The following is a 25,952-nucleotide window of genomic DNA, read 5'->3' as shown; positions in this document are numbered from 1 at the left end:
TTCCTCCTCAGTGTTTCATACCTCCCTCTGACACGTTTGCTTTCTTCTTAAGTGTTTCATACCTCCCTGTTTTCTTCCTCAGTATTTCATATCTCCCTCTGCACCACAGCACTCCTTTGGATCTGCTTTCTTCCAGCTTGACCAGGTTGTGCATCCCAGACTCAGCCTGTCTTGGTTTACCAACCCAACAATGTCAATTTACCAACATGTACATAGCCAAAACATTATTGGGCAATAACACTTTTGATATATATAAATGGTGTGTGTATTACTATAGGCAATAATGGAAGTCTATGAGACATTGACAAAGGTTGAACTTGCAGCCAATCAATCTGTGAGTAACAAGTTGGAAATGAACCCTTTAAGCGGCAGCTCAACTGAGTGGCTGACAACCAAATGTAAATTCAAATAAATAACTTTTGTTTACCATATTTTGTCATGCCATTTAGAAAAATGATCATGTGGTTTTCATTATTGGACTCCTCTATATTTTTACACAAACATTCAAAGATGGTTAAAAGACATGAACGTGAGCAAAACTGAACCTGATTAATCACACATTTCCAGTACTAATTGTGTATAAAATGGGATATATTGTCACGACTTCCGCCGAGGTCGGTCCCTCTCCTTGTTCGGGCGGCGTTCGTCGGTCGACGTCACTGGTCTTCTAGCCATCGCCAATCCACCTTTCATTTTCCATTTGTTTTGTCATGTTTTCCCGCACACCTGGTTTGCATTCCCTCATCACTCATATTGCATATAACCCTCTGTTTCCCCCCATGTCTGTGTGTGGAGTTGTTATATGTAAATGTATGTGTACTCCGGGCTGGTTTGTGCCGGGTTATTGTAAACCGTGTGTGCATAGTTTTCTGATTCCCGTGTTTTGTTTGCCTCAATAAAGGGCTCCGTTTGCTAACCATATGCTCTCCTGCGCCTGACTTCCCTGCAGCCAGTTACACACTCCTTTACATATTACGTGACTGTACAATGTTGTTGAACTCAAAAATATCATTTTTGGTATCGTAAAATTACTAATATTTGATGTTATTTATTAATTTGAGGAACTCTTGAAAAATATGCTCTACCAGGAGGTTGAGTTGCCCATTAAAGGAATGCTATTTAGACAATGCTAGCTATTATGGAGAATGGAGAAATATTGTTGTGGGATTTTTTTGTCTGTGCAAATATAAATATATTTTCATATTCATATCAGTATTTACAATCTGCCTGTTCAATTTGTTTCGCAAATGTTTTCAGGACATGTAATTTTCCAGGTATTATAAACATATAAACAGTAAATATGAATGTATATATATATTTGAATACTCATATTGACACAAATATATCACATTGTATTCATATTTGATATCAGTCATCCTTTATCTTGGCGTGTCTTCCATTATAAGTAACTGAAGCAGACATGACTTTAATTAATGTACCATTTTCAGATGATTTAAAAAGCATATGTAAAATCCAATACATAACTAGTTTAACCTAATTGGGCAACTGAACAGGATGGTTGAGATGTTAGCAATCAAAAACTATTATTTATGGCCTATATTAAGGCTAAATACACATATTTTCCAGAAGAAAAGGGTTAATGTGTTGATAGATCAGTGTCCAGCTGTGTGTATGATTCAACTTTTTCTCTGCGCTCGTCTCGCCATAGACTGAACCTCTTGGTGTGAAGTTGGATCTCAACACTAGAGGCAGATTTCAAAGCATCTGCCATCATTTTCTTGACAATTGATGTTCTTACTGTGAACAGAATGAAAATCTGCAAGCCCTGTGAAGCGAAAGCACAAACACAAAGACATTAACAAGTATTTTCAGGAACACACAAGGACAAACAAAAGGTAGTGTTTCCATAAGGAGCAGCTCAATATATTTATGTTTAGTTTGTGTCTAATTTTCAAATCATGCCTGGATTCTGTGGTACAATAGACACTAGTATTTCTAGTTTACATTTGAGTCATTTAGCAGACGCTCTTATCCAGAGTGACTTACAGTAGTGAGTGCATACGTTTACTACCTGAGTGGTGGTGAGAACACAGAAGGAGATGTTGAGTATGGTGTACATGGTCTGGTTCTGTGGAATGAGCAACAGATAGCCCAGGATCCAGGAGAGACCGAGCACCACAGCCAGAGAGAAGCTACTGAGGAACTTCTTCTTCATCGATGTGTGTCTTGTACTGGGAAACATAACCAACATACTTAGACTGCTGTAATAGACTCCTGTAATGCTGTGGTATTAGAACAGTATGCTTCCATTGACTGAGTGGGTTAGAGCCGTGGTGACCACTACAATTAATGATTTACTTACTAACGACAATTAAGAATAAAGAATAATAATACATTTGATTTATTACAAGCTTTTAATGGAAAGACAAAAAAACATCAATAGGCTCATTAGTAGGCATTTAAATCAAGACATCTTAATGAATACAACTTTTGTACTTTGTACTTTAATGTTACCTGGTTAAATGTGGGTTGGTCTTGCCTGTTGTAACTGCAAAACATATCAACACCACTGTGTTGAACATAAGCATGAACTCCACAGGTATCAGGAACCCCCAAAACATTGGTAGCTTGAAATCAAAGTTCCCCTTTGGATCGAGGGCAGCAAGCCAGCAACTGAGAGGTCAAATGAATGAGTTAGAGAGTGGGACAATGTGACAGACAAAACAGAACGCCTGTTATTTGAGTAACATGGTATAAAGTAAACACGAAACCTTTGAACGAAATAGAACATTCTTTTAATAACTTATGTTTGAACTTTTTATATTGCTATTGGCCAATTATTAGCATGCATTACAAACATGCATACGAATATTGAGAGGGATAACCTTTTACAGCAGGAGTTATAAAATGTTATAAAGCAATTGCCCCACTTTAATTTAAATTGAACCTATTATACAATAACCACTGAAGATGAAGTAAATTGCAGTACAGCACAGCACAGTACTCAGGTGTAATACTGGTAGTATAGTACAGTAAGGTATAGTATAGAACAGTACACAACAGTGCAGTATAATATAGTACAGCATAGTATAGTACAATACAGTACAGATAAGTAGTCCAGTAGTAGTACAGTAGTAGTATTGACTCACAATTCCTCCTGCCTGTAACCCAGTGGATCATCCACTCTGTAACTAATTCCTAAGGTGAGGGCCACCACAACTGCAGGCAGTCCTAAAGGAGAGAATGATGTTATTTCCTGGTAGATTTGCATGCAGCCATATACATAGTATATATATATACCACACATACATCCTCTAAAGACATAACATCACTATACAAGTTGCTTTTAAGTTCTATTCCAGGCATATTAGAGCCTGAAAATATCCCCTAGCATTAGTTTTGGTTCAAGGAGCCCATGTCTAATGTCAGCCAAAGCTTCTGAAACAACAAAATAATGTATTTTTCTCCATGCTGTCCTACCCCATCCGATGGCCACGGTATAGGCTGTGAAGTGTAACGGGCTGGTGGCCAGGCTGTTTCTGATCATCAGGAAGACATGTGTGGCGAACAGCGTGTTCCAGGTGAACGTCCCCAACAGGAAGTACTGCAGCAGGACCGCCACTGCAGTACAAGGCCCCCTGTCCCGCTCTGTGTGTGTGTCGGACGGGGGGAGAATGTTGTCCTCCTGTATTTCAGGTTTGTCCAGCTGTTTATGGGGGTTGTCCACTCCCAACATGAAGAGGAGTGTGAAGATCAGAAGACACATGCAGATGCTCACTAAGAGAACCGTTGGGTTGGTTTTGCGTGTTTTCCTGGGGACAGGAGGCAGACAACAATATGTTAGGGAAATTACAGTATATGTGGATGTGTTGGTTCATTAATAGTGGGTTTTATAATGGTTTCACCTATCAAGTCCTGTTGGATCAGACAAAGGGCTTCTTTACACTGTTGAGAAGCACCCAATATTTTGAATTGGTTCTGGAACCCTGTAGGATCTTACCTGGTTGCGATCTGGAATGTTATTGTTAAACTCAACCCTATGATGGACATGGAGCATCCCAATATGGTGATCCAGTTTAGCGCTTCAGCGTATTTAAAATCCCTCCTGAACGACTGTAGAAAGAAAATAAAAAATACATTTCAACACTAAGTTTCTGTCACAGTCATACTGTATAAAGTCATCACCCTCATCTGACCTGGATATGCTGTGGTAAACCATAGGTCAGCAGTTCCAACACTAGGGATCACAACCCCATGTGGGGTCGCCTAATATGAAAATGGGGTCACAGGAGAATAATATCCTGCAAAAAAATATATATATATATTTAAAAATGAGTGTCTTTGTTTCTCAAAATGACTGTCATGTGGATAACCTTAAAAATCAAAATGAAAATTATTCAAATCTAAAACATAAAATTCAACCAGAAAGCGCCCTTAGATCGCCCTTAGATCGCTGCACTTGAATCATTCCCACTTAAGGTGACCACATTTAAAATACAAAAATGCAGGCCAACAGGAGGATTTGCGGGACAGTGTTAGCTACCCTCTAACTAACTTCAAATGATCATTCTTCATGTTTTGCCAGTGAAATGTCCAAACTGTGTCTGATTGCCAATCGTTTGATATCAATCAGATTCATGAGAATATGCATTTAGATCTTATTGAGTTACTGTTTCATGCACAAATTAGAGCAGATGGTGTTAAACTATATAGCCTTCCTGAATTTTGTGTGCTGTCGAGGTTTGGCTGCATGATCATTTTGGGGGACTATTCAGCTAACCATCCTAAATCTCATGAGGTGGTGTTTTTAGTGTAACAGTAACGTTATACTATGCTATTATATTTGATTCTGTTATGTAGAACACAAAATAATATGTGATCTTCCAAGACATTGATTCAGCTTTTTTATACAATGGATGCTGATTGGTTAAAACTGCCTTCCAGTCGGTGTCTATTCCACAAGTTAATCACCAACTAAATCTATGACGTTAAAATGCCTATTTACTCTGTTCCATCTGACTGCGCAATCAACTATCTCATCAGCCCAGCCAGTCAATGTATTAACTTGATCTCCACTATAAAAAGCATCTAGATTTTATCTCACATTTCTTTTATGGTAACATTTTGTTTTGTACATTGTAGATTTAACAGGGAGGCGATGTTTCTCAGCCAGTTGAAATCATGAATCAGCTGACATCATTTTTTTGGATATATAGCAAGAAATGTCAATTGATAAAAGGTCAAACAAAACAAAGGGCAGCTAATTTGTAGTCTTTCCAGCTTCAGTTTGAAGTGATTGTGTTAGCTGTGTTGTTGTTTGCTAGCTCAACAGTGTCCTGACTAGTGTGCACATTTTCTATGCCAGGTGAAATTGCATCCAAATAAATATCACTAGAAAACAGCTTAAACAAATGCAAATGCAGCTACTTTTCTGTTGTTTTGGCTGCAATTGTCATGCAGGTGAATGAGGACCCAAAAGCGACTTGGCGAAAACAGAGTATTTAATCCAGAATAAACTTTACAAAACAAAAAGCATAATACTACACGTAAAGACAAGAACAGACTGGAGACTTGATCGAGAACTGCAGGTTGCCTCGGGAAGGCACTTGAACCTAGCAGACTCAGACACCTGCTCACCACGCAGCATCTGAGAGAAACAAGACACGACAGGGCAAAACATAGACACAGCACGGTGAATTATATATGAGGATCCGACAGGGCAGGTACGGGAAACAAGGAGTGAAATAGGGACTCTAATCAGGGAAAAGGATCGGGAACAGGTGTGGGAAGACTAAATGATGATTAGGGGAATAGGAACAGCTGGGAGCAGGAACGGAACGATAGAGAGAAGAGAGAGCGAGAGAGTGAGAGAGGGAGGGGGAGAGAGAGGGATAGAAAGAGGGAAAGAACCTAATAAGACCAGCAGAGGGAAACGAATAGAATGGGAAGCACAGGGACAAGACATGATAATAAATGACAAAACATGACAGTACCCCCCACTCACCGAGCGCCTCCTGGCGCACTCGAGGAGGAATCCTGGCGGCAACGGAGGAAATCATCAATGAGTGAACGGTCAGCACGTCCCGAGACGGAACCCAACTCCTCTCCTCAGGACCGTAACCCTCCCAATCCACTAAGTATTGGTGACCCCGTCCCGAGAACGCATGTCCATGATCTTATGTACCTTGTAAATAGGTGCGCTCTCGACAAGGACGGGAGGGGGAGGGAAGACGAACGGGGGTGCGAAGAAAAGGCTTAACACAGGAGACATGGAAGACAGGATGGACGCGACGAAGATGTCGCGGAAGAAGCAGTCGCACAGCGACAGGATTGACGACCTGGGAGACACGGAACGGACCAATGAACCGCGGAGTCAACTTACGAGAAGCTGTCGTAAGAGGAAGGTTGCGAGTGGAAAGCCACACTCTCTGGCCGCAACAATACCTAGGACTCTTAATCCTGCGTTTATTGGCGGCTCTCACAGTCTGTGCCCTGTAGCGGCAAAGTGCAGACCTCACCCTCCTCCAGGTGCGCTCACAACGTTGGACAAACGCTTGAGCGGAGGGAACGCTGGACTCGGCAAGCTGGGAAGAGAATAGAGGAGGCTGGTAACCCAGACTACTCTGAAACGGAGATAACCCGGTAGCAGACGAAGGAAGCGAGTTGTGAGCGTATTCTGCCCAGGGGAGCTGTTCTGCCCAAGACGCAGGGTTTCTGAAAGAAAGGCTGCGTAGTATGCGACCAATCGTCTGATTGGCCCTCTCTGCTTGACCGTTAGACTGGGGATGAAACCCGGAAGAGAGACTGACGGACGCACCAATCAAACGACAGAACTCCCTCCAAAACTGTGACGTGAATTGCGGGCCTCTGTCTGAAACGGCGTCTAACGGGAGGCCATGAATTCTGAACACATTCTCGATAATGATTTGTGCCGTCTCCTTAGCGGAAGGAAGTTTAGCGAGGGGAATGAAATGTGCCGCCTTAGAGAACCTATCGACAACCGTAAGAATCACAGTCTTCCCCGCAGACAAAGGCAGACCGGTAATGAAGTCTAGGGCGATGTGAGACCATGGTCGAGAAGGAATGGGGAGCGGTCTGAGACGACCGGCAGGAGGAGAGTTACCCGACTTAGTCTGCGCGCAGTCCGAACAAGCAGCCACGAAACGGCGCGTGTCACGCTCCTGAGTCGGCCACCAAAATCGCTGGCGAATAGACGCAAGAGTGCCTCGAACACCGGGATGACCAGCTAACTTGGCAGAGTGAGCCCACTGAAGAACAGCCAGACGAGTGGAAACAGGAACGAAAAGGAGGTTACTAGGACAAGCGCGCACGCAGTGTGCGTGAGTGCTTGCTTAACCTGTCTTTCAATTCCCCAGACTGTCAACCCGACAACACGCCCATAAGGAAGAATCCCCTCGGGATCAGTAGAAGCCACAGAAGAACTAAACAGACGGGATAAGGCATCAGGCTTGGTGTTCTTGCTACCCGGACGGTAAGAAATCACAAACTCGAAACGAGCGAAAAACAACGCCCAACGAGCTTGACGGGCATTAAGTCGTTTGGCAGAACGGATGTACTCAAGGTTCTTCTGGTCTGTCCAAACGACAAAAGGAACGGTCGCCCCCTCCAACCACTGTCGCCATTCGCCTAGGGCTAAGCGGATGGCGAGCAGTTCACGGTTACCCACATCATAGTTGCGCTCAGATGGCGACAGGCGATGAGAAAAATAAGCGCAAGGATGAACCTTATCGTCAGACTGGAAGCGCTGGGATAGAATGGCTCCCACGCCTACCTCTGAAGCGTCAACCTCGACAATGAATTGTCTAGTGACGTCAGGAGTAACGAGGATAGGAGCGGACGTAAAACGTTCTTTTAGAAGATCAAAAGCTCCCTGGGCGGAACCGGACCACTTAAAACACGTCTTGACAGAAGTAAGAGCTGTGAGAGGGGCAGCAACTTGACCGAAATTACGAATGAAACGCCGATAGAAATTAGCGAAACCTAAAAAGCGCTGCAACTCGACACGTGACCTTGGAACGGGCCAATCACTGACAGCTTGGACCTTAGCGGAATCCATCTGAATGCCTTCAGCGGAAATAACGGAACCGAGAAAAGTAACGGAGGAGACATGAAAAGAGCACTTCTCAGCCTTTACGTAGAGACAATTCTCTAAAAGGCGCTGTAGAACACGTCGAACGTGCTGAACATGAATCTCGAGTGACGGTGAAAAAATCAGGATATCGTCAAGATAGACAAAAACAAAGATGTTCAGCATGTCTCTCAGAACATCATTAACTAATGCCTGAAAAACAGCTGGCGCATTGGCGAGACCAAACGGCAGAACCCGGTACTCAAAATGCCCTAACGGAGTGTTAAACGCCGTTTTCCACTCGTCCCCCTCTCTGATGCGCACGAGATGGTAAGCGTTACGAAGGTCCAACTTAGTAAAGCACCTGGCTCCCTGCAGAATCTCGAAGGCTGATGACATAAGGGGAAGCGGATAACGATTCTTAACCGTTATGTCATTCAGCCCTCGATAATCCACGCAGGGGCGCAGAGTACCGTCCTTCTTCTTAACAAAAAGAACCCCGCCCCGGCCGGAGAGGAAGAAGGCACTATGGTACCGGCGTCAAGAGACACAGATAAATAATCCTCGAGAGCCTTACGTTCGGGAGCCGACAGAGAGTATAGTCTACCCCGAGGAGGAGTGGTCCCCGGAAGGAGATCAATACTACAATCATACGACCGGTGAGGAGGAAGGGAGTTGGCTCGGGACCGACTGAAGACCGTGCGCAGATCATGATATTCCTCCGGCACTCCTGTCAATTCGCCAGGTTCCTCCTGAGAAGTGGGGACAGAAGAAATGGGAGGGATGGCAGACATTAAGCACTTCACATGACAAGATACGTTCCAGGATAGGATAGAATTACAAGACCAATTAATAGAAGGATTATGACATACTAGCCAGGGATGACCCAAAACAACAGGTGTGAAAGGTGAACGAAAAATCAAAAAGAAATAGTCTCACTGTGGTTACCAGATACTGTGAGAGTTAAAGGTAGTGTCTCAAATCTGATACTGGGAAGATGACTACCATCTAAGGCAAACATGGGCGTAGGCTTGTCTAACTGTCTGAAAGGAATGTTATGTTTCCGAACCCATGCTTCGTCCATGAAACAACCCTCAGCCCCAGAGTCAATCAAGGCACTGCATGTAGCACCCGAACCGGTCCAGCGTAGATGGACCGACATAGTAGTACAAGATCTAGATGAAGAGACCTGAGTAGTAGCGCTCACCAGTAGCCCTCCGCTTACTGATGGGCTCTGGCCTCTTACTGGACATGAATTAACAAAATGTCCATCAAATCCGCAATAGAGGCACAGGCGGTTGGTGATCCTCCGTTCCCTCTCCTTAGTCGAGATGCGAATCCCTCCCAGCTGCATGGGCTCAGTCTCAGAGCCAGAGGAGGGAGATGGTTGCGATGCGGAGCAGGGAAACACCGTTGATGCGAGCTCTCTTCCACGAGCCTGGTGACGAAGATCTACCCGTCGTTCTATGCGGATGGCGAGAGCAATCAAAGAGTCCACACTGGAAGGAACCTCCCGAGAGAGAATCTCATCTTTGACCACTGTGTGGAGTCCCTCCAGAAAACGAGCGAGCAGCGCCGGCTCGTTCCAGTCACTAGAGGCAGCAAGAGTACGAAACTCTATTGAGTAATCCGTTATGGATCGATCACCTTGGCATAGGGAAGCCAGGACCCTAGAAGCCTCCCACCAAAAACTGAACGGTCAAAAACCCGAATCATCTCCTCTTTAAAGTTCTGGTAATTGTTAGAACAATCAGCCCTTGCCTCCCAGATAGCTGTGCCCCACTCTCGGGCCCGGCCAGTAAGGAGTGAAATGACGTAAGCAACCCGAGCTCTCTCTCTAGAGTATGTGTTGGGTTGAGAGAGAACACAATCTCACACTGGGTGAGAAAGGAGCAGCACTCAGTGGGCTGCCCGGAGTAGCAAGGTGGGTTATTAACCCTAGGTTCTGGAGACTCGGCAGGCCAGGAAGTAACAGGTGGCACGAGACGAAGACTCTGGAACTGTCCAGAGAGGTCGGAAACCTGAGCGGCCAGGCTCTCCACGGCATGGCGAGCAGCAGACAATTCCTGCTCGTGTCTGCCGAGCATGGCTCCTTGGATCTCGACGGCAGTGTTACGAGCGTCTGTAGTCGCTGGGTCCATTCCTCGGTCGGATCCTTCTGTCATGCAGGTGAATGAGGACCCAAAAGCGACTTGGCGAAAACAGAGTATTTAATCCAGAATAAACTTTACAAAACAAAAAGCATAATACTACACGTAAAGACAAGAACAGACTGGAGACTTGATCGAGAACTGCAGGTTGCCTCGGGAAGGCACTTGAACCTAGCAGACTCAGACACCTGCTCACCACGCAGCATCTGAGAGAAACAAGACACGACAGGGCAAAACATAGACACAGCACGGTGAATTATATATGAGGATCCGACAGGGCAGGTACGGGAAACAAGGAGTGAAATAGGGACTCTAATCAGGGAAAAGGATCGGGAACAGGTGTGGGAAGACTAAATGATGATTAGGGGAATAGGAACAGCTGGGAGCAGGAACGGAACGATAGAGAGAAGAGAGAGCGAGAGAGTGAGAGAGGGAGGGGGAGAGAGAGGGATAGAAAGAGGGAAAGAACCTAATAAGACCAGCAGAGGGAAACGAATAGAATGGGAAGCACAGGGACAAGACATGATAATAAATGACAAAACATGACAGCAATGTTTGACGTGACTGTAAGTTACTAATACAAGACTAGTAAAGGCCCAATGCACTATTGTTGTGAAAATATGTATTATTATTCTCTAATTTTTCAGCGGGGGTGCTGCACCCTCAGCACCCTACTTCCCACTGCTATGCTTATATCTATCAGTCTAATATGGCTATTTACTTACTTTTCTAGCTCTTCATCAGAAACTTTTTTGAAGTTGTTAAGAGGCCTAAATGTCCTCTCCAAGTTTGCTGGAATTTAGTCCAAAAGATTTTGAGAAATATTGGTTGATGATAGGCTAGGTCTCATCTTGTGCTGAGCAGATTATCAGATCTCAACACTGATTGGAGAAAAGTCTTTGACATCACCATGGCTGTAGGCTACCACATCCTTACGATATACAGGTATACACAGGTATACAGGCAACGGGACTGCAAGAGACAGGTTGGAATGTCTGACTGAAATACGGGACAAAGACGGGGGTTTTTCTAAATTGGTGGTGGTGTTTGAATTTGTTGATAAAATGTGGGACGTGATTGTTTGGTTGGTCCAAAATGCAGGATTGTTTGGTTGGTCCAAAATGCAGGACTGTCCCTCACAATCTGGGACATGTGGTCAACCTATTCCCATGGTGAATGGCAAGGCACACTACTGTATGAAACCATACACTATTTCAGATATATTACCGCAACAATAGATATGGTGAAAACAAGGTGTGGGGAGGCACAGAAACTCACATCAATACCTTTGTCAGATAACACTGTAAAACTAGGAATTGATGCTATAGCTCACAATCAATAGGAAACTGACTGAACCACTAAAAAACTCCTCAGCATTCCAAATGGAATGAGGGCCAAGGTGCCCATTAATTTACTTTTGTTTGCTACATGTCGGGGATGCTATTCACAAGGACATATTGTTCTGTCTTACAATTCTCAAACATGAAACAGCACAAAGGATGCTCAGCGTGCTGCGTGACTATACTGACGAAAACAGATTCCATTGGATTGAATGGTGGGCAGAAAAACAGACTTAGTTGACTTTCTGTGTAATGAAAATAAATGTGTCTCACTACCTATGTAACTGTCATATTAGGGAAACTGAACTAACTGAACGCAAGCATGCAGGAGAAATACAAAAACATTCTAACATTCTGCAGATGAGTGACCGGATCTGTAGATTCAGAGGAAACAATGTCTTACTGGAGAGAAATCCATTTGAGTGTGATTCTGACTTAGTTGACATGCCTGGAAGTGACATCGAAAAGCTGATCGAGCCGTCATATGACCGAATGCTGCAGAAAACACATTTTGGTTCCTGACCCAAAGGGAATAAATACCCAGCCGTCTCCCTCTGACTATTAAAACTCATGGTACCCCTTGACAGCTCATATTGTGTGAGGCTGGATTTAGTGCACTCCTCTGCATTAAAACCAAATATCGATCCAGGTTATAAGTGACAGCAGAGATGAGGTGAACACTGGCAACCACACCCCCTGACTTTGAGTAGCTCCAAAGCAACACGCATCAAGTATAGTATGTCTCTGATCTCATAGCCCCACATCAAATGTATGTGATGGTGAGTTGAGAAGACAAGCAGAAAGACTGTTAGAATGTTTTGCAATTGACTGCCATAGCTCCAAATAAAAAAGTCAACATTGGCTCTTACTTTTACTACAAAACATTAATGTGTTATGTTCTGCTAATTACTGATGTCCCCTTTAAGAACGGAGCACCCGTGGTCATGCGCAGTGTTGCTCTATGTTATTCTTGTAAATAAACTTCAGTTAGTGCTAAACACGGCTGCTAGAATCTTGACTAGAACCAAAAAATGTGCTTATATTACGGCAGCGCTAGCCTCTATACTGGCTTCCTGTTAATGCTAGGGCTGATTTCAAGGTTTTACTGCTAACCTACAAAGCATTACATGGGCTTGCTTGTCACGTCTGCTGATGTAAAAAGGGCTTTATATATAAATGTGATTGATACTTGTACTAACTAGCTTTAGTAAATGTGAAGCTCCAGTTCACTTCCTTGTTTTCAGAGTCTTTCTTATTATATTCATTAGTAATAAGAGCTAAGACACTACAATGGCGACAAGGATGACTACCTACATTGTGCATCACGAATGCAGATGGGGCTCGTAGAAAGAGAGGAACATTTTGACCCTGTAGAAAGAGAGGAACATTTTGACCCTGTAGCGCAGCAGCCAGCCAGTGATGACGAGGGGAGTGCTGACTATCATGAGGCTGCAGATCAAAGACCCGCAGAGCCGGAGGTAAAGGGAATAAATAGCATGGAGTTTGATGACACGCAAGAAAAGGAGGCAACTTACATTGAACGTCTGGAACAGTACTTCATTGCAAACAACATTGTACCAGTGCTGTTGAGTTTTATTGGCCCCAAAACATACAGTTTGCTAAGAGATCTGACTGCCTCTCTGAAGCCCTCCAACAAAACAATCATAGAGATTGTGGAGATATAGCTAAATCACTCCTGATCGCAGAACGTTTTCATTTCCTCAAGAGACACCCCAGAATGAGGAGAGTGTGTTAGTACATATGTTAGCAGAGTTGAAGAAACTGTCTGAGCATTGCCAGTTTGGAGAGAACCTAAATTACACATTACGGGAAAGATTTGTTTATGGACTGAAACAAGAAACACATTCAGAAACATTTGCTCACAGAATCAGATCTCACTTTTGCAAAGGCTGCTGAAATTGCTGTAGCTATGGAAATCGCGACCAAAGATGCAATTGAGTTGCATAAATACTGACCTCCTCTGTTGAACAATTCATTGGTACAATTGCAGTAGCGCAATATCGGTGACACCAGAAATCGAAGGCAAACCCCTCAAAATGGAGCTGGATACAGGATCTGCAGTGTCTATAATTTCCACAACTTGCTACAATGAACACTTCAAGGATATCAAGCTGAAGAAAACAAATGTGTTGTTGAAACCCTACTCAGGAGAGACATTGAGCCCAATGGGGGTGTTGCAGGACAGAGTGAATTATGGGGAGCAAACACAGCAGTTACAGCTGTATGTGGAGCCTGGAACTGACCCCCTATTTGTTCGCAGGGAACAGCTGTCTAAAATAAAGCTGAACTGGTGTGACTTGAATATGCTCCACACATCCCAGCCTAAAAATAAAGGCACAGACCAAACACTGGAACACTTGCTGAAGAAATACGTCACCATTTTCAGTGATCAGATGGGAACAGGAAAAGGCTTCACAGCCAAACTCGTACTGAGGGATGACCTACTGAGGGATGACGCAACCCAAAATTCTGCAAAGCCAGATCTGTTCCATACTCCCTGAGACCAAAGGTGGAAGCGGAAATGGAACTCTTGAAAGATACAGGAATCCTGACAAAAGTGGACAGAAGCGAATGGGCCACACCCATTGTTCCTGTATTGTAGTAGGACGCACAGACTACGAGCACCTGGCTAAACTGGAAGAGGTCCTGAGAAGACAAACTTACAGAAGTGTGAGTTCTTCAAAGACAAGATTGTCTTCTGTCGACATGAAATTGACCGCAATGGATTGCACAACACACAGGACAAATATCAATGCAGTGGTACAGGCACCACGACCGCAAAATGTGACTGAAGTGACATCTTTCACTGGACTGATCAATTACTACAGAAGATTCCTCACAAACCTTTCAGCAGTACTCCAGACCCTCTCAATCAGCTCCTGGAAAATAATAGGACATGTCAGTGGACAGCAGTGTGAAAATGTGTTTAAAACGGCTCATCACAGCTGAACATGTCCAGATGCATTGCGACCCCAAACTGCCAGTGAAGTTGGTTTGTGATGCGTCCCCTTATGGCTTAGTGGCCATCCTTCACACACACTGAAAGATGGGTCAGAGAGGCTAGTGGCCTTTGCGTCATGAATGTTGAATGATGCAGAGAAAAACTACTCACAAATCGACAAAGAAGCACTGTCGATAGTGTGGGGCGTCAAGAAATTCCACTCCTATATGGCAAGCGTTTCACACTGGTTACAGATCACCAGCCGTTGATTTTCAGTCAAAAGAAAGGCATTCCGGCAATGACAGCATCCAGATTAGAGCGATCCGCCTTGTTCCTTGCCGGTCATATGTAATGTCACTGAGTTTATGCAGTCATCCCTCCACACAAATGTAGATGGATTACACAGACCGTGCTGTACAAGAGAAAGACACAGGAGTGTGGATGCAGTGAACATTTTTCATACCTCTCAGCTTGAGGCAGTACCTGTCAAATCAAATCAAATTGTATTTGTTGCATGCGGCAAATACAACAGCTTGGGGGTAGAAGCTGTTAAGGAGCCTTTTGGTCCTAGACATGGCGCTCCGGCACCGCTTGCCATGCGGTAGCAGAGAGAATAGTCTATGACTTGGTGACTGGAGGCTTTGACATTTTTAGGGCCTTCCTCTAACACAGCCTAGTATATAGGTCCTGGATATCAGGAAGCTTGGCCCCAGTGATGTACCCGGGCCGGATTTACAGATATACCTCCGTGAACAACTGTGTCATGGCTGGGGTCCGCCCCTATATATAGACCCCAAGGCTGTGACACACGTTCTCTTTCATTTTTTCGGCGGATGTCCGTATGGTTTGAGGTACAACCTTTATGAAGTTCACTTGGTAAGTCACTGGTTAGTGTACTGTAATATCTTGCATTGAAGTGTACTCATTGGCTGTTTGCAGCCTGGAGCAGCTGTGGCCAGCCTCTCCTCATAAGTGCTCCACTTGCTGCGCGCCCATGGTTTGTCGTACTTGCTTGTGTTTCGTTAGCGTTACACTACGACTCCGTATGCATCCATTAGTGTGGTGGCTCTTGCCAAAAACTGTAATTTACCTTACACAACTTGTCGACTGGCTTGTTCTATGTGTGTGTTGTGAATTGCTTTAACACGCTGCTCCAATACCTGCAGTCTCGCTTAGATGAGGGCTTGGCAGCCTCTACACTGAGAGGATATTTGGCTGCCATATCTGCCTGCCATGTTGGGTGGATGGACAGGCCAGTGGGGCGCCATCCCTTGGTCTCCAGGTTTATGAAGAAGGTTCGTCGCCTGCATCTAGCTAGGACCCACTCAATGGCGAGCTGGGATCTGGATGTAGTCTTGGCAGCTTTGACAAAGCCACCATTCAAACTGTTGGAGTTTTCCTCCCTGAAACACCTCTCTATGAAGGTGGCTTTCTTGGTAGCTATTACTTCCATGAAGAGGGTGGGTGAGCACCATGCTCTTTCGGTAAGATCTAAGTGCTACCGGATGGACCTCGGTGGGGTCTCCCCCAACCCTTCATTCCTCCCGAAGGTTCTGTCAGACAGGCATGCGAACATCCCTTTTTTCCTGACTGCTTACAACCCCCCGGCAGTGAGGGGAAGTCTGGGCCTCCCTCCGGGCATGCTGTGCCCTGTGAGGGCACTGGCTGCCTATGTCGAGCAGACACAGTCAGTGAGAACAACAGACCAGCTCTTTTTCTGCTATGGTGAGAGAGTCCTGAGTGCTGAGCTATCAAAGCAGAGGCTCTCTCACTGGATCATGGACACGACTAAGACAGCATACCTGCCTGGCTGGCAGGCCAGTGCTGGGATCTGTGGGGGCACATTCAACACGAGGTGTGGCTGCGCCCTGGGCTCTACTGAGAGACGACTGGCACGGCCCCTCACTGATATCTGTGCTGCGACTTCCTAGGCTTCCTCTTGCTCCTTTGCTAGATACTATCGGATAAATGTGGCACCTCCCTCTGCGGTTGGTTCAGCGGCCCTTGGCATCGCTGGGACCCCTTCCTCATTGACGGACCCAGCATCTCGGTCCCGCGCTGGGACTTCTCTACGGTGCTAGAGGCTCCTCAAAAATTATGTAGAGAACGTGTGTCACGGCCATGGGGTCTATACATAGGGGCAGACCCCCGCCGTGACAGGTGTACACGGGAGTAAATCTGTAAATCCTCACCTCGGATGTGTCCCTCTGCCACGGAGTGACACCAATATATTGAGTGAACCATATAGCTCACATAACTGTGGTTTCATATGTAACTTTCTATGTTTGATGTGGGGATTGAGAGTCAACATACCCCAGAAATACAAATATCAGCTTTTGCAGAAACTACATGAAAGGCATGTTGTAATTGTCCAAATAAATCTGCTCACGAGGAGCCACTTCTGGTGGCCCAGGCTGGATCGACAGATAGAAAACATGGCAAAGAACTGTAGCGGATGTTTGGAAACCTTTCACATGCCTGCTCCTACCCCAGTCCACTTATGGGAATGGCCCATTGCAGAGAATTCATGTGGATGCCGGCCCCTTTGAAAAGCACATGTTTCTGGTTATAGTTGATGCCAATTCAAATGGACGGAGGTGTTTTGCACTGACTCCTCCACCTCAGCTCAGACTATAGTGTCTCAGAACAACTTTTACACCCTTCGGATTGACTCTGCAGCTAGTAAACTACAAAGCGCAAGCTTTTGTAAGTGATGAGTTTTCAAGATTCATGTCGGCTGGGAGCTCCATCTCCGAATAGTACAGGAAGTGATGGTGCGAGATTACAGGAGAAGGAAATGTACACGCACAAATGGGATCCAGAACTTACCAGGTTCAAGTGAGCCCAGACATAATTTGGCGGCATCACATTAACCAAATGCATTCCACAGAAAACAGCACAACAATCGAGAGAGAACTGGCACATAGAGCACCTGGGAGAGACACACAGGAAACTGTAGAGGACGGTGGGACAGTACAGACACCCCAGGTTGAAAGAAGGGAACGTGTGAATGAAGGTGCTGCTATAGCAGAAACTATTATGGACCAAGCACACACTGCGGATGTGCAGGAGCCTCCAGACAATCCAAGGCGCTACCCAGAACGAAGGCACCAGACAATCCAAGGCACTACCCAGAACGAAGGCACCAGACAATCCAAGGCGCTACCCAGAACGAAGGCACCAGACAATCCAAGGCGCTACCCAGAAGGAAGGCACCAGACAATCCAAGGCGCTACCCAGAACGAAGGCACCAGACAATCCAAGGCGCTACCCAGAAGGCACCAGACAATCCAAGGCGCTACCCAGAAGGAAGGCACCAGACAATCCAAGGCACTACCCAGAACGAAGGCACCAGACAATCCAAGGCGCTACCCAGAAGGAAGGCACCAGACAATCCAAGGCGCTACCCAGAAGGAAGGCACCAGACAATCCAAGGCGCTACCCAGAAGGAAGGCACCAGACAATCCAAGGCGCTACCCAGAAGGAAGGCACCAGACAATCCAAGGCACTACCCAGAACGAAGGCACCAGACAATCCAAGGCGCTACCCAGAAGGAAGGCACCAGACAATCCAAGGCGCTACCCAGAACGAAGGCACCAGACAAATACCCAGAAGGAAGGCACCAGACAATCCAAGGCGCTACCCAGAAGGAAGGCACCAGACAATCCAAGGCACTACCCAGAACGAAGGACAATCCAAGGCGCTACCCAGAAGGAAGGCACCAGACAATCCAAGGCGCTACCCAGAAGGAAGGCACCAGACAATCCAAGGCGCTACCCAGAAGGAAGGCACCAGACAATCCAAGGCGCTACCCAGAACGAAGGCACCAGACAATCCAAGGCGCTACCCAGAAGGAAGGCACCAGACAATCCAAGGCGCTACCCAGAAGGAAGGCACCAGACAATCCAAGGCGCTACCCAGAAGGAAGGCACCAGACAATCCAAGGCGCTACCCAGAAGGAAGGCACCAGACAATGCAAGGCGCTACCCAGAAGGAAGGCACCAGACAATCCAAGGCGCTACCCAGAACGAAGACACCAGACAGACTGGACTTATAAACAAACAAACACAAACACAAATGAACTTTTCAAGTTCAAATGAAAAGATACAAAATAACTACAACAAGTTCTGGGAAATGTTTCAATTGTGGTTTGGTAGAAGTAACTCTGATTGTATAAGAGAAGGAATGTCATGTTCTGTTAATTACTGATGTCTCCTTTAAGAACGGACCACCGTACTTGTACTAACTAGCTTTAGCAAATGTGAAGCTCCAGTTCACTTCCTTGTATTGAAGACTTTCTTATTATATCCATTAGTAATAAGAGGTAAGACACTACAAAATGGTTGGGTCACAAGAATCTTCAGTTATCAAAATGGGGTCATGTTTCAAAAAAGTCTAGGAACCACAGATAGGTCAGAGTGTGGTCAGTAAAAGGGAGATGAAGGCAGCTAGCTACTCACCATCAGCACAGCAAAGTTAGTGGTGTGATTACAGAAACATCGCAGGCCGTCTTCTGAGTGGTTGACTTTGGAGCAGCCAAAGGTGCTCCAGTCTTTCAACGTGTAGTTCCACCACACACAGGCAAAGTCATAGAGGGAGGTGTTGGGAACAGCCTGAGAAGTAAGAACAGAAACAAACTCACTGAAAATCCTTCAGCAAAAGACATGCATTCACAGTACTCATCTTTTATTTATTTTTTATCTAAGTCAATTGAGAAGACTAACAGGTTTAAGTAAATGTGGGAAAGAAGAAATACCAATTATAATAGATTGTATTATGTACAAGACAACATATGTTCCCTGTAGCGGATAAGCATCAATGGAGAACTTCGATCAGGGGTGTAAAAACATGTGACTTAGATCATGAATAACTTCCCAATACGTTTCCCAGAGAATTTGGACCACTTTGTGTTTATTGATTCCAAGATAAATCTTACTGTGGGTTTGAAGAGCATCTCAACATGTAACCCAGACACTTGTCCCAGGTTAGCAGAGATGACCCTTCTTCTGGTTCCTGAAGAAGCTCTGAAAGCCCTGGACCTGAAGAACCGGTCGTTTTGGTAGAGCACAAAACCAATGGAGTAGTTTGTGTTTTTACTACGTAAAACTGAGTGGAGTGAGAAAGAGGGGAGATTGTTGTTCATATCAGGACTTCATATACATGAGTAGCTTGACCTTGCCTTGAGGGCTTATCTCGATAGTGACTCTAAATCTAAACATTTGGAGACCACAAACAGCAGTTAAGTTCTCTCAGTGAAAGCAGTACAAGGAAATTGAAGCTTGAGTTTATACACTATGTTTGCATACCAACATTGGCTCACCTGGTGGGAATTTCATGACAATCTGGACATCGGTAGAACCTCCTTTGTCAGCTATCAGTTCAGAGGTATTGGTGTTGAGATGAATTATGTTGGCCACAAAATTACCAGATCTTCCTGGAGAAGGATATTACATTTAAAGCAGAACAATATGGTGTTACTTCTGTACCACAGTAGGTGGGTGGCACATTAATTTGGGAGGACGGGCTCATGGTAACGGCTGAAGCAGAATAAGTGGAATTGTATCAAATACATCCATGTGTTTTATGCCATTCCATTCGCTCCGTTCCAGCCATTAATACAACAAATCAAATCCATACCAAACCTTATTGACCATCAGAGGAAAAACATTTGAAAATTGAGAAGTTTTACCCAGTCAACAGAGATTTAAACGATCACTTTAAATGCCAGTGTGTAGGTTCACTAGCAGTCCTACCCACCAGTCAGAGCAGTAAATTGGATCCCTACTGAGTCACTTGGTACTTGGACAGACTGGACTGCCAGGTTGGGCTGAACCACCAAGGACACATTATTGTGCTGGTCCAGGGAAAACATCTCCAGGGTCTCTGTGAGGCTGGGAGAGAAACACAGAAAAACATTAGTTTACATGCACATGCAGACACATACAGAGGCACACGTACACACATTCAGTGGGGCAAAAAAGTATTTAGTCAGCCACCAATTGTGCAAGTTCACCCACTTAAAAAGATGAGAGAGGCCTGTAAATCTAATTTTGTCTGTCATAGTTGAAGTGTACCTATGATGAAAATTACAGGCCTCTCTCATCTTTTTAAGTGGGAGAACTTGCACAATTGGTGGCTGACTAAATACTTTTTTGTCGCACTGTATACTCCAACATATGTAGAAATACACACCGCTCACACACACACACAGACAAACACACACACTCCAGTACTTTTGGACAGTGTCTCTCTCCTGTGTACTCTCCTCACTGGCATTGAGCAGCTGACTGATGGTAGTTACAGCTGCCACTGCGATGTCCTGCAACATAATCAAAACCAGGGGATGACCCTCAAGTGTTCAAATCACTGCAGTAGCAACCTCACGTTTCTCTCCAGAACATGTCATAGTTCACGACTTGATTTCAAAACATGTTGTACCTCTGTGATATTTGCAGACTGAAGCAGTGTGTTAGCGATCTGAGCTGCTATGGTGATGTTGTCAGCTGACAGCCGCTCTGGTTGGGAGGTCAGGATCTGAGTACTGAAGGCTAACTGTAGTAAATCACCTGAACTGCTGGAGATCTGAACAGGGAGAGACAAGGATTTTTATTTATTATATTTTAGTAATGTTTTTCAACAGAACATTGTATAAGTTGCAGCAACATGCTGAACTGTGAGTACATTTGGATATTAAATTGCCAGTACTAAATAAACTCAGCAAAAAAAGAAACATCCTCTCACTGTCAACTGCGTTTATTTTCAGTAAACTTAACATGTGTAAATATTTGTATGAACATAACAAGATTAATCAACTGAGACATGTGACTAACAGAAATTGAATAATGTGTCCCTAGACAAAGGGGATGTCAAAATCAAAAGCAACAGTCAGTATCTGGTGTGGCAACCAGCTGCATTAAGTATTGAAGTGCATCTCCTCCTCATGGACTTGCTGTGAGATGTTTCCCCAGTCTTCCACCAAGGCACCTGCAATTTCCCGAACATTTCTGGGGGGAATGAACCTAGCCCTCACCCTCCAATCTAAGTCCCAGACGTGCTCAATGGGATTGAGATCCGAGCTCTTCGCTGGTCATGGCAGAACACTGACATTCCTTTCTTGCAGGAAATCCCTCACAGAACGAGCAGTATGGCTGGTGGCATTGTCATGCTGGAGAGTCATGTCAGGATGAGATTGCAGGAAGGGTACCACATGAGGGAGGAGGAGGTCTTCCCTGTAACGCACAGCATTGAGATTGCCTGCAATGACAACAAGCTCTGTCCGATGATACTGTGACACACCGCCCCAGACCATGATGGACCCTCCACCTCCAAATCGATCCCACTCCAGAGTACAGGCCTTGGTGTAACGCTCATTCCTTCGACGATAAACGCAAATCCCACCATCACCCCTGGTGAGACAAAAACGCGACTCGTCAGTGAAGAACACTTTTTGCCAGTCCTGTATGGTCCAGCGATGGTGGGATTGTGCCTATAGGCGACGTTGTTGCCGGTGATGCCTTACAACAGGCCTACAAGCCCTCAGTCCAGCCTCTCTCAGCCTATTACGGACAGTCTGAGCACTGTTGGAGGGATTGTGCATTCCTGGTGTAACTCGGGCAGTTGTTGTTGACATCCTGTACCTGTCCCGCAGGTGTGATGTTCGGATATACCGATCCTGTGCAGGTGTTGTTACACGTGGTCTGCCATTGCGAGGACGATCAGCTGTCCATCCTGTCTCCCTGTAGCGCTGTCTTAGGTGTCTCACAGTACAGACATTGCAATTTATTGCCCTGGCCACATCTGCAGTTCTCATGCCTCCTTGCAGCATGCCTAAGGCACGTTCACGCAGATGAGCAGGGACCCTGGGCATCTTTCTTTTGTTTTGTTTTCAGAATTAGTAGAAAGGCCTCTTTAGTGTCCTAAGTTTTTATAACTGTGACCTTAATTTCCTACTGTCTGTAAGCTGTTAGTGTCTTAACGACCGTTCCACAGGTGCGTGTTCATTAATTGTTTATGGTTCACTGAACAAGCATGGGAAATAGTGTTTTAAACCCTTTACAATGAAGATCTGTGAAGTTATTTGGATTTTCACAAATTATCTTTGGAAGACAGGATCCTGAAAAAGGGACGTTTCTTTTTTTGCTGAGTTCATGTGGCTCAGTTGGTAGAGAATGGCACTTGCAACGACAGGGTTGTGGGTTCGATTCCCACAGGGGGCAAGTATGAAAATGTAAGCACTCACTACTATAAGTCACTCTGGATAAGAGTGTCTACTAAATGTAAAAATAAAATGTTACGTAAAACACAAGAAATAAAAAAAATGGAATGTTCCTCATCAACTGTTAAGCAGAATAAAGGAACAGAATACATGATCTGAAGGTAAAAGCCAGTTGTTACTGATCTTCAAACTGTAAGATCCACTCCTCATAATGATGACTGTAACTGATACAAAGAAAGAATAACGCTAAATCAAGACTTCAATCAGGATAATAAAAAATATGCATATTGGCCTACATTTCCTTGAATGTCACTGAGGGTAAATTCACACTGCAGCTCGTGAGAAGGACCAAACATCGGATTGCCAGTGTCATTCAAACATCTTGCTGAGGCTCTTGGTAAACCGGCTGGAGGAACCAAGACAAAAAGATACTCAAGGTTTTGTGTTACCTAATACAACATTAATTAGGACTGTAACAGACGAATACATTTTTCAAATTTTAGGTGAATAAAGGTAATACCACTGGTTGTATTCTCATCACACAACTCTTCTGAATAAGCAGACCAGCCAACCGTTGTTCTTGGGTAGGAGAAATCACCAATGATGGTGGAATTGCAGAAATTCCCTATAGAAGGAAAATGCATTTCAACATGGAGCAAATGTAAACATGAAATATACATTGTAGTGGTGTGTACTGTGAATGTGAGATCCAGGGTTAGGTATAGTAGTGTAGTGGTGTGTACTGTGAATGTGAGATCCAGGGTTAGGTATAGTATTGTAGTGGTGTGTACTGTGAATGGTAGATCCAGGGTTAGGTATAGTATTGTAGTGGTGTGTACTGTGAATGTGAGATCCAGGGTTAGGTATAGTATTGTAGTGGTGTGTATTGTGAATGTGAGATCCAGGGTTAGGTATAGTAGTGTAGTGGTGTGTACTGTGAATGTGAGATCCAGGGTTAGGTATAGTATTGTAGTGGTGTGTACTGTGAATGTGAGATCCAGGGTTAGGTATAGTAGTGTAGTGGTGTGTACTGTGAATGTGAGATCCAGGGTTAGGTATAGTATTGTAGTGGTGTGTACTGTGAATGGTAGATCCAGGGTTAGGTATAGTATTGTAGTGGTGTGTACTGTGAATGTGAGATCCAGGGTTAGGTATAGTATTGTAGTGGTGTGTATTGTGAATGTGAGATCCAGGGTTAGGTATAGTAGTGTAGTGGTGTGTACTGTGAATGTGAGATCCAGGGTTAGGTATAGTAGTGTAGTGGTGTGTACTGTGAATGTGAGATCCAGGGTTAGGTATAGTATTGTAGTGGTGTGTACTTTGAATGTGATATCCAGGGTTATGTATAGTATTGTAATGGTGTGTACTGTGAATGTGAGACCCAGGGTTAGGTATAGTAGTGTAGTATTGTGGAGGAGTCTGAATGGTAGACCCAGGGTTAGGTATAGTAGTGTAGTATTGTGGAGGAGTCTGAATGATAGATCCAGGGTTAGGTATAGTAGTGTAGTATTGTGGAGGAGTCTGGATGGTAGATCCAGGGTTAGGTATAGTAGTGTAGTATTGTGGAGGAGTCTGAATGGTAGACCCAGGGTTAGGTATAGTGTACGTGTGTGGATGTACCCTCTGAACAGGTCTCTCCAGTCCACTCATCAGGACAGATACAGACTCCACTCTGCAGCTCACCACTGTTGAAACAGTCCAGATGAGGGATTGTGGTGGTAGAGGTGATGGTGGAGACGGGGGTGGTAGAGGTGGTAGGAAAGATGGTGGTGGTAGAGGTGGTGTTAGACATGGTGGTGGAGGTGGTGGTGGAGGTGGTGTTAGACGTGGTGGTGGGAGAGGTGGTTGTGGAGGTGGTGTTAGACGTGGTGGGAGAGGTGGTGTTAGACATGGTGGGAGAGGTGGTGGTGGAGGTGGTGTTAGACGTGGTGGGAGAGGTGGTGGTGGTGTTAGAGATGGTAGGATAGGTGTTGGTAAAGGTTGTGGAAAAGGTGTTGGTGGAGTTGGTAGAGATGGTGGGGAGACTGATACTGGTGATAGGGATAGAGGTAGGGTAACCAGTAGTATTTATGTAACCAGTAGCTGGAGGATCAGTAGTAGTTAGGTAACCAGTAGTTGGATGACCAGTAGTAGCTGCAGAGTATTCAGTAGTTGGACTGTCGGTAGTTGGAGTGTCAGTAGTTGGAGTGTCGGTAGTTGGAGTGTCAGTAGTTAGATTATCAGTAGTTGGACTGTCGGTAGTTGGAGTGTCAGTAGTTGGAGTGTCGGTAGTTGGAGTGTCAGTAGTTAGATTATCAGTAGTTGGACTGTCGGTAGTTGGAGTGTCAGTAGTTGGAGTTTCAGTAGTTGCAAGGTCAGTAGTTGGTGTATCAGTAGTTGGAATGTCATTAGTTGGAGGGGCACTAGCTGGAGAGTCAGGCGTTAAAGGGGCAGTAGTAGTTGGAGGGTCAGAGGTTATAGGAGCAGTAGTAGTTGGAGGGTCAGAGGTTATAGGAGCAGTAGTAGTTGGAGGGTCAGAGGTTATAGGAGCAGTAGTAGTTGGAGGGTCAGAGGTTATAGGAGCAGTAGTAGTTGGAGGGTCAGAGGTTATAGGAGCAGTGGTAGTTGGAGAGTCAGAGGTTATAGGAGCAGTAGTAGTTGGAGGGTCAGAGGTTATAGGAGCAGTAGTAGTTGGAGGGTCAGAGGTTATAGGAGCAGTAGTAGTTGGAGTGTCAGAGGTTATAGGAGCAGTAGTAGTTGAGGTAGTTATGTCAATGGTGGTTGGAATGTCAGATGATGTGGTGAGATCCCCCTGTGATAAAGACACTTAAAAAAGAGAATTAACTCAGTAAACCACATAAACAAGGGAACATAATGCCAGTTGCTATAAACAGAGGAGATGATCCATGCTGTTCCAGTTTCATTGTGTCTGCATCAGTGTAGAATAAACGGTCTGCATCACTGCCAATAAACGGTTGATAGCAAAGGCTACTCTGTTATCAACTGTATCTGAGACCTGACAGTAGTCTATTCACAGTATGTAAACAATGTCTTAACAGTAAAATCTGAAACAATGTCTTCACTGATGTTACTGTATCCCTTGCAGCAAACAGAGAAAACATCAATCAATCATTGCCTATAAATCAAACTTTAAAATGAAATAAACCTCACTGTAAAAACAGTAAGGTTATATATGGGTAATAATCAATTGCTAAGTTAAATGCATCATACATTTTTGCACATCTTCATTGAAAGC

General features: G+C 44.8%; 1 protein-coding gene across 1 annotated transcript; it reads right to left on the bottom strand.

Annotated features, from left to right (window-relative positions):
- Nucleotides 1–1,383: 1,383 nt before the first annotated feature.
- LOC124008700 (adhesion G-protein coupled receptor G7-like) lies at nt 1,384–24,463 on the bottom strand. The gene is made up of 15 exons (XM_046320207.1): nt 24,338–24,463; nt 23,238–23,342; nt 23,014–23,123; nt 20,941–21,084; nt 20,736–20,821; nt 20,260–20,393; nt 19,823–19,936; nt 19,439–19,608; nt 18,963–19,115; nt 3,962–4,074; nt 3,442–3,773; nt 3,111–3,192; nt 2,476–2,634; nt 2,033–2,192; nt 1,384–1,786 (listed from the first exon to the last, which is right to left on the bottom strand). Exons 3-15 carry the CDS (start codon nt 23,071–23,073, stop codon nt 1,598–1,600), a joined length of 1,896 nt encoding a protein of 631 aa, XP_046176163.1. The 5' UTR covers nt 23,074–23,123; nt 23,238–23,342; nt 24,338–24,463; the 3' UTR covers nt 1,384–1,597.
- Between the last annotated feature and the right edge of the window lie 1,489 nt (nt 24,464–25,952).

The sequence above is a fragment of the Oncorhynchus gorbuscha genome, linkage group LG21 (assembly GCF_021184085.1).
Source record: "Oncorhynchus gorbuscha isolate QuinsamMale2020 ecotype Even-year linkage group LG21, OgorEven_v1.0, whole genome shotgun sequence".
Classification (NCBI taxonomy): domain Eukaryota; kingdom Metazoa; phylum Chordata; class Actinopteri; order Salmoniformes; family Salmonidae; genus Oncorhynchus; species Oncorhynchus gorbuscha.
This window is presented reverse-complemented; position numbering and strand designations above follow the sequence as displayed.

Coding starts and splice junctions, on each gene's coding strand:
- LOC124008700 (XM_046320207.1), bottom strand. CDS start 23,073: ATGTTTGGTCCTTCTCACGAGCTGCAGTGTGAATTTACCCTCAGTGAC. Junction 3,774..3,961: donor ACATTCCAGATCGCAACCAG/GTAAGATCCTAC, acceptor TCCTGTCCCCAG/GAAAACACGCAAAACCAACC. Junction 2,193..2,475: donor ACCAACCCACATTTAACCAG/GTAACATTAAAG, acceptor TATGTTTCCCAG/TACAAGACACACATCGATGA.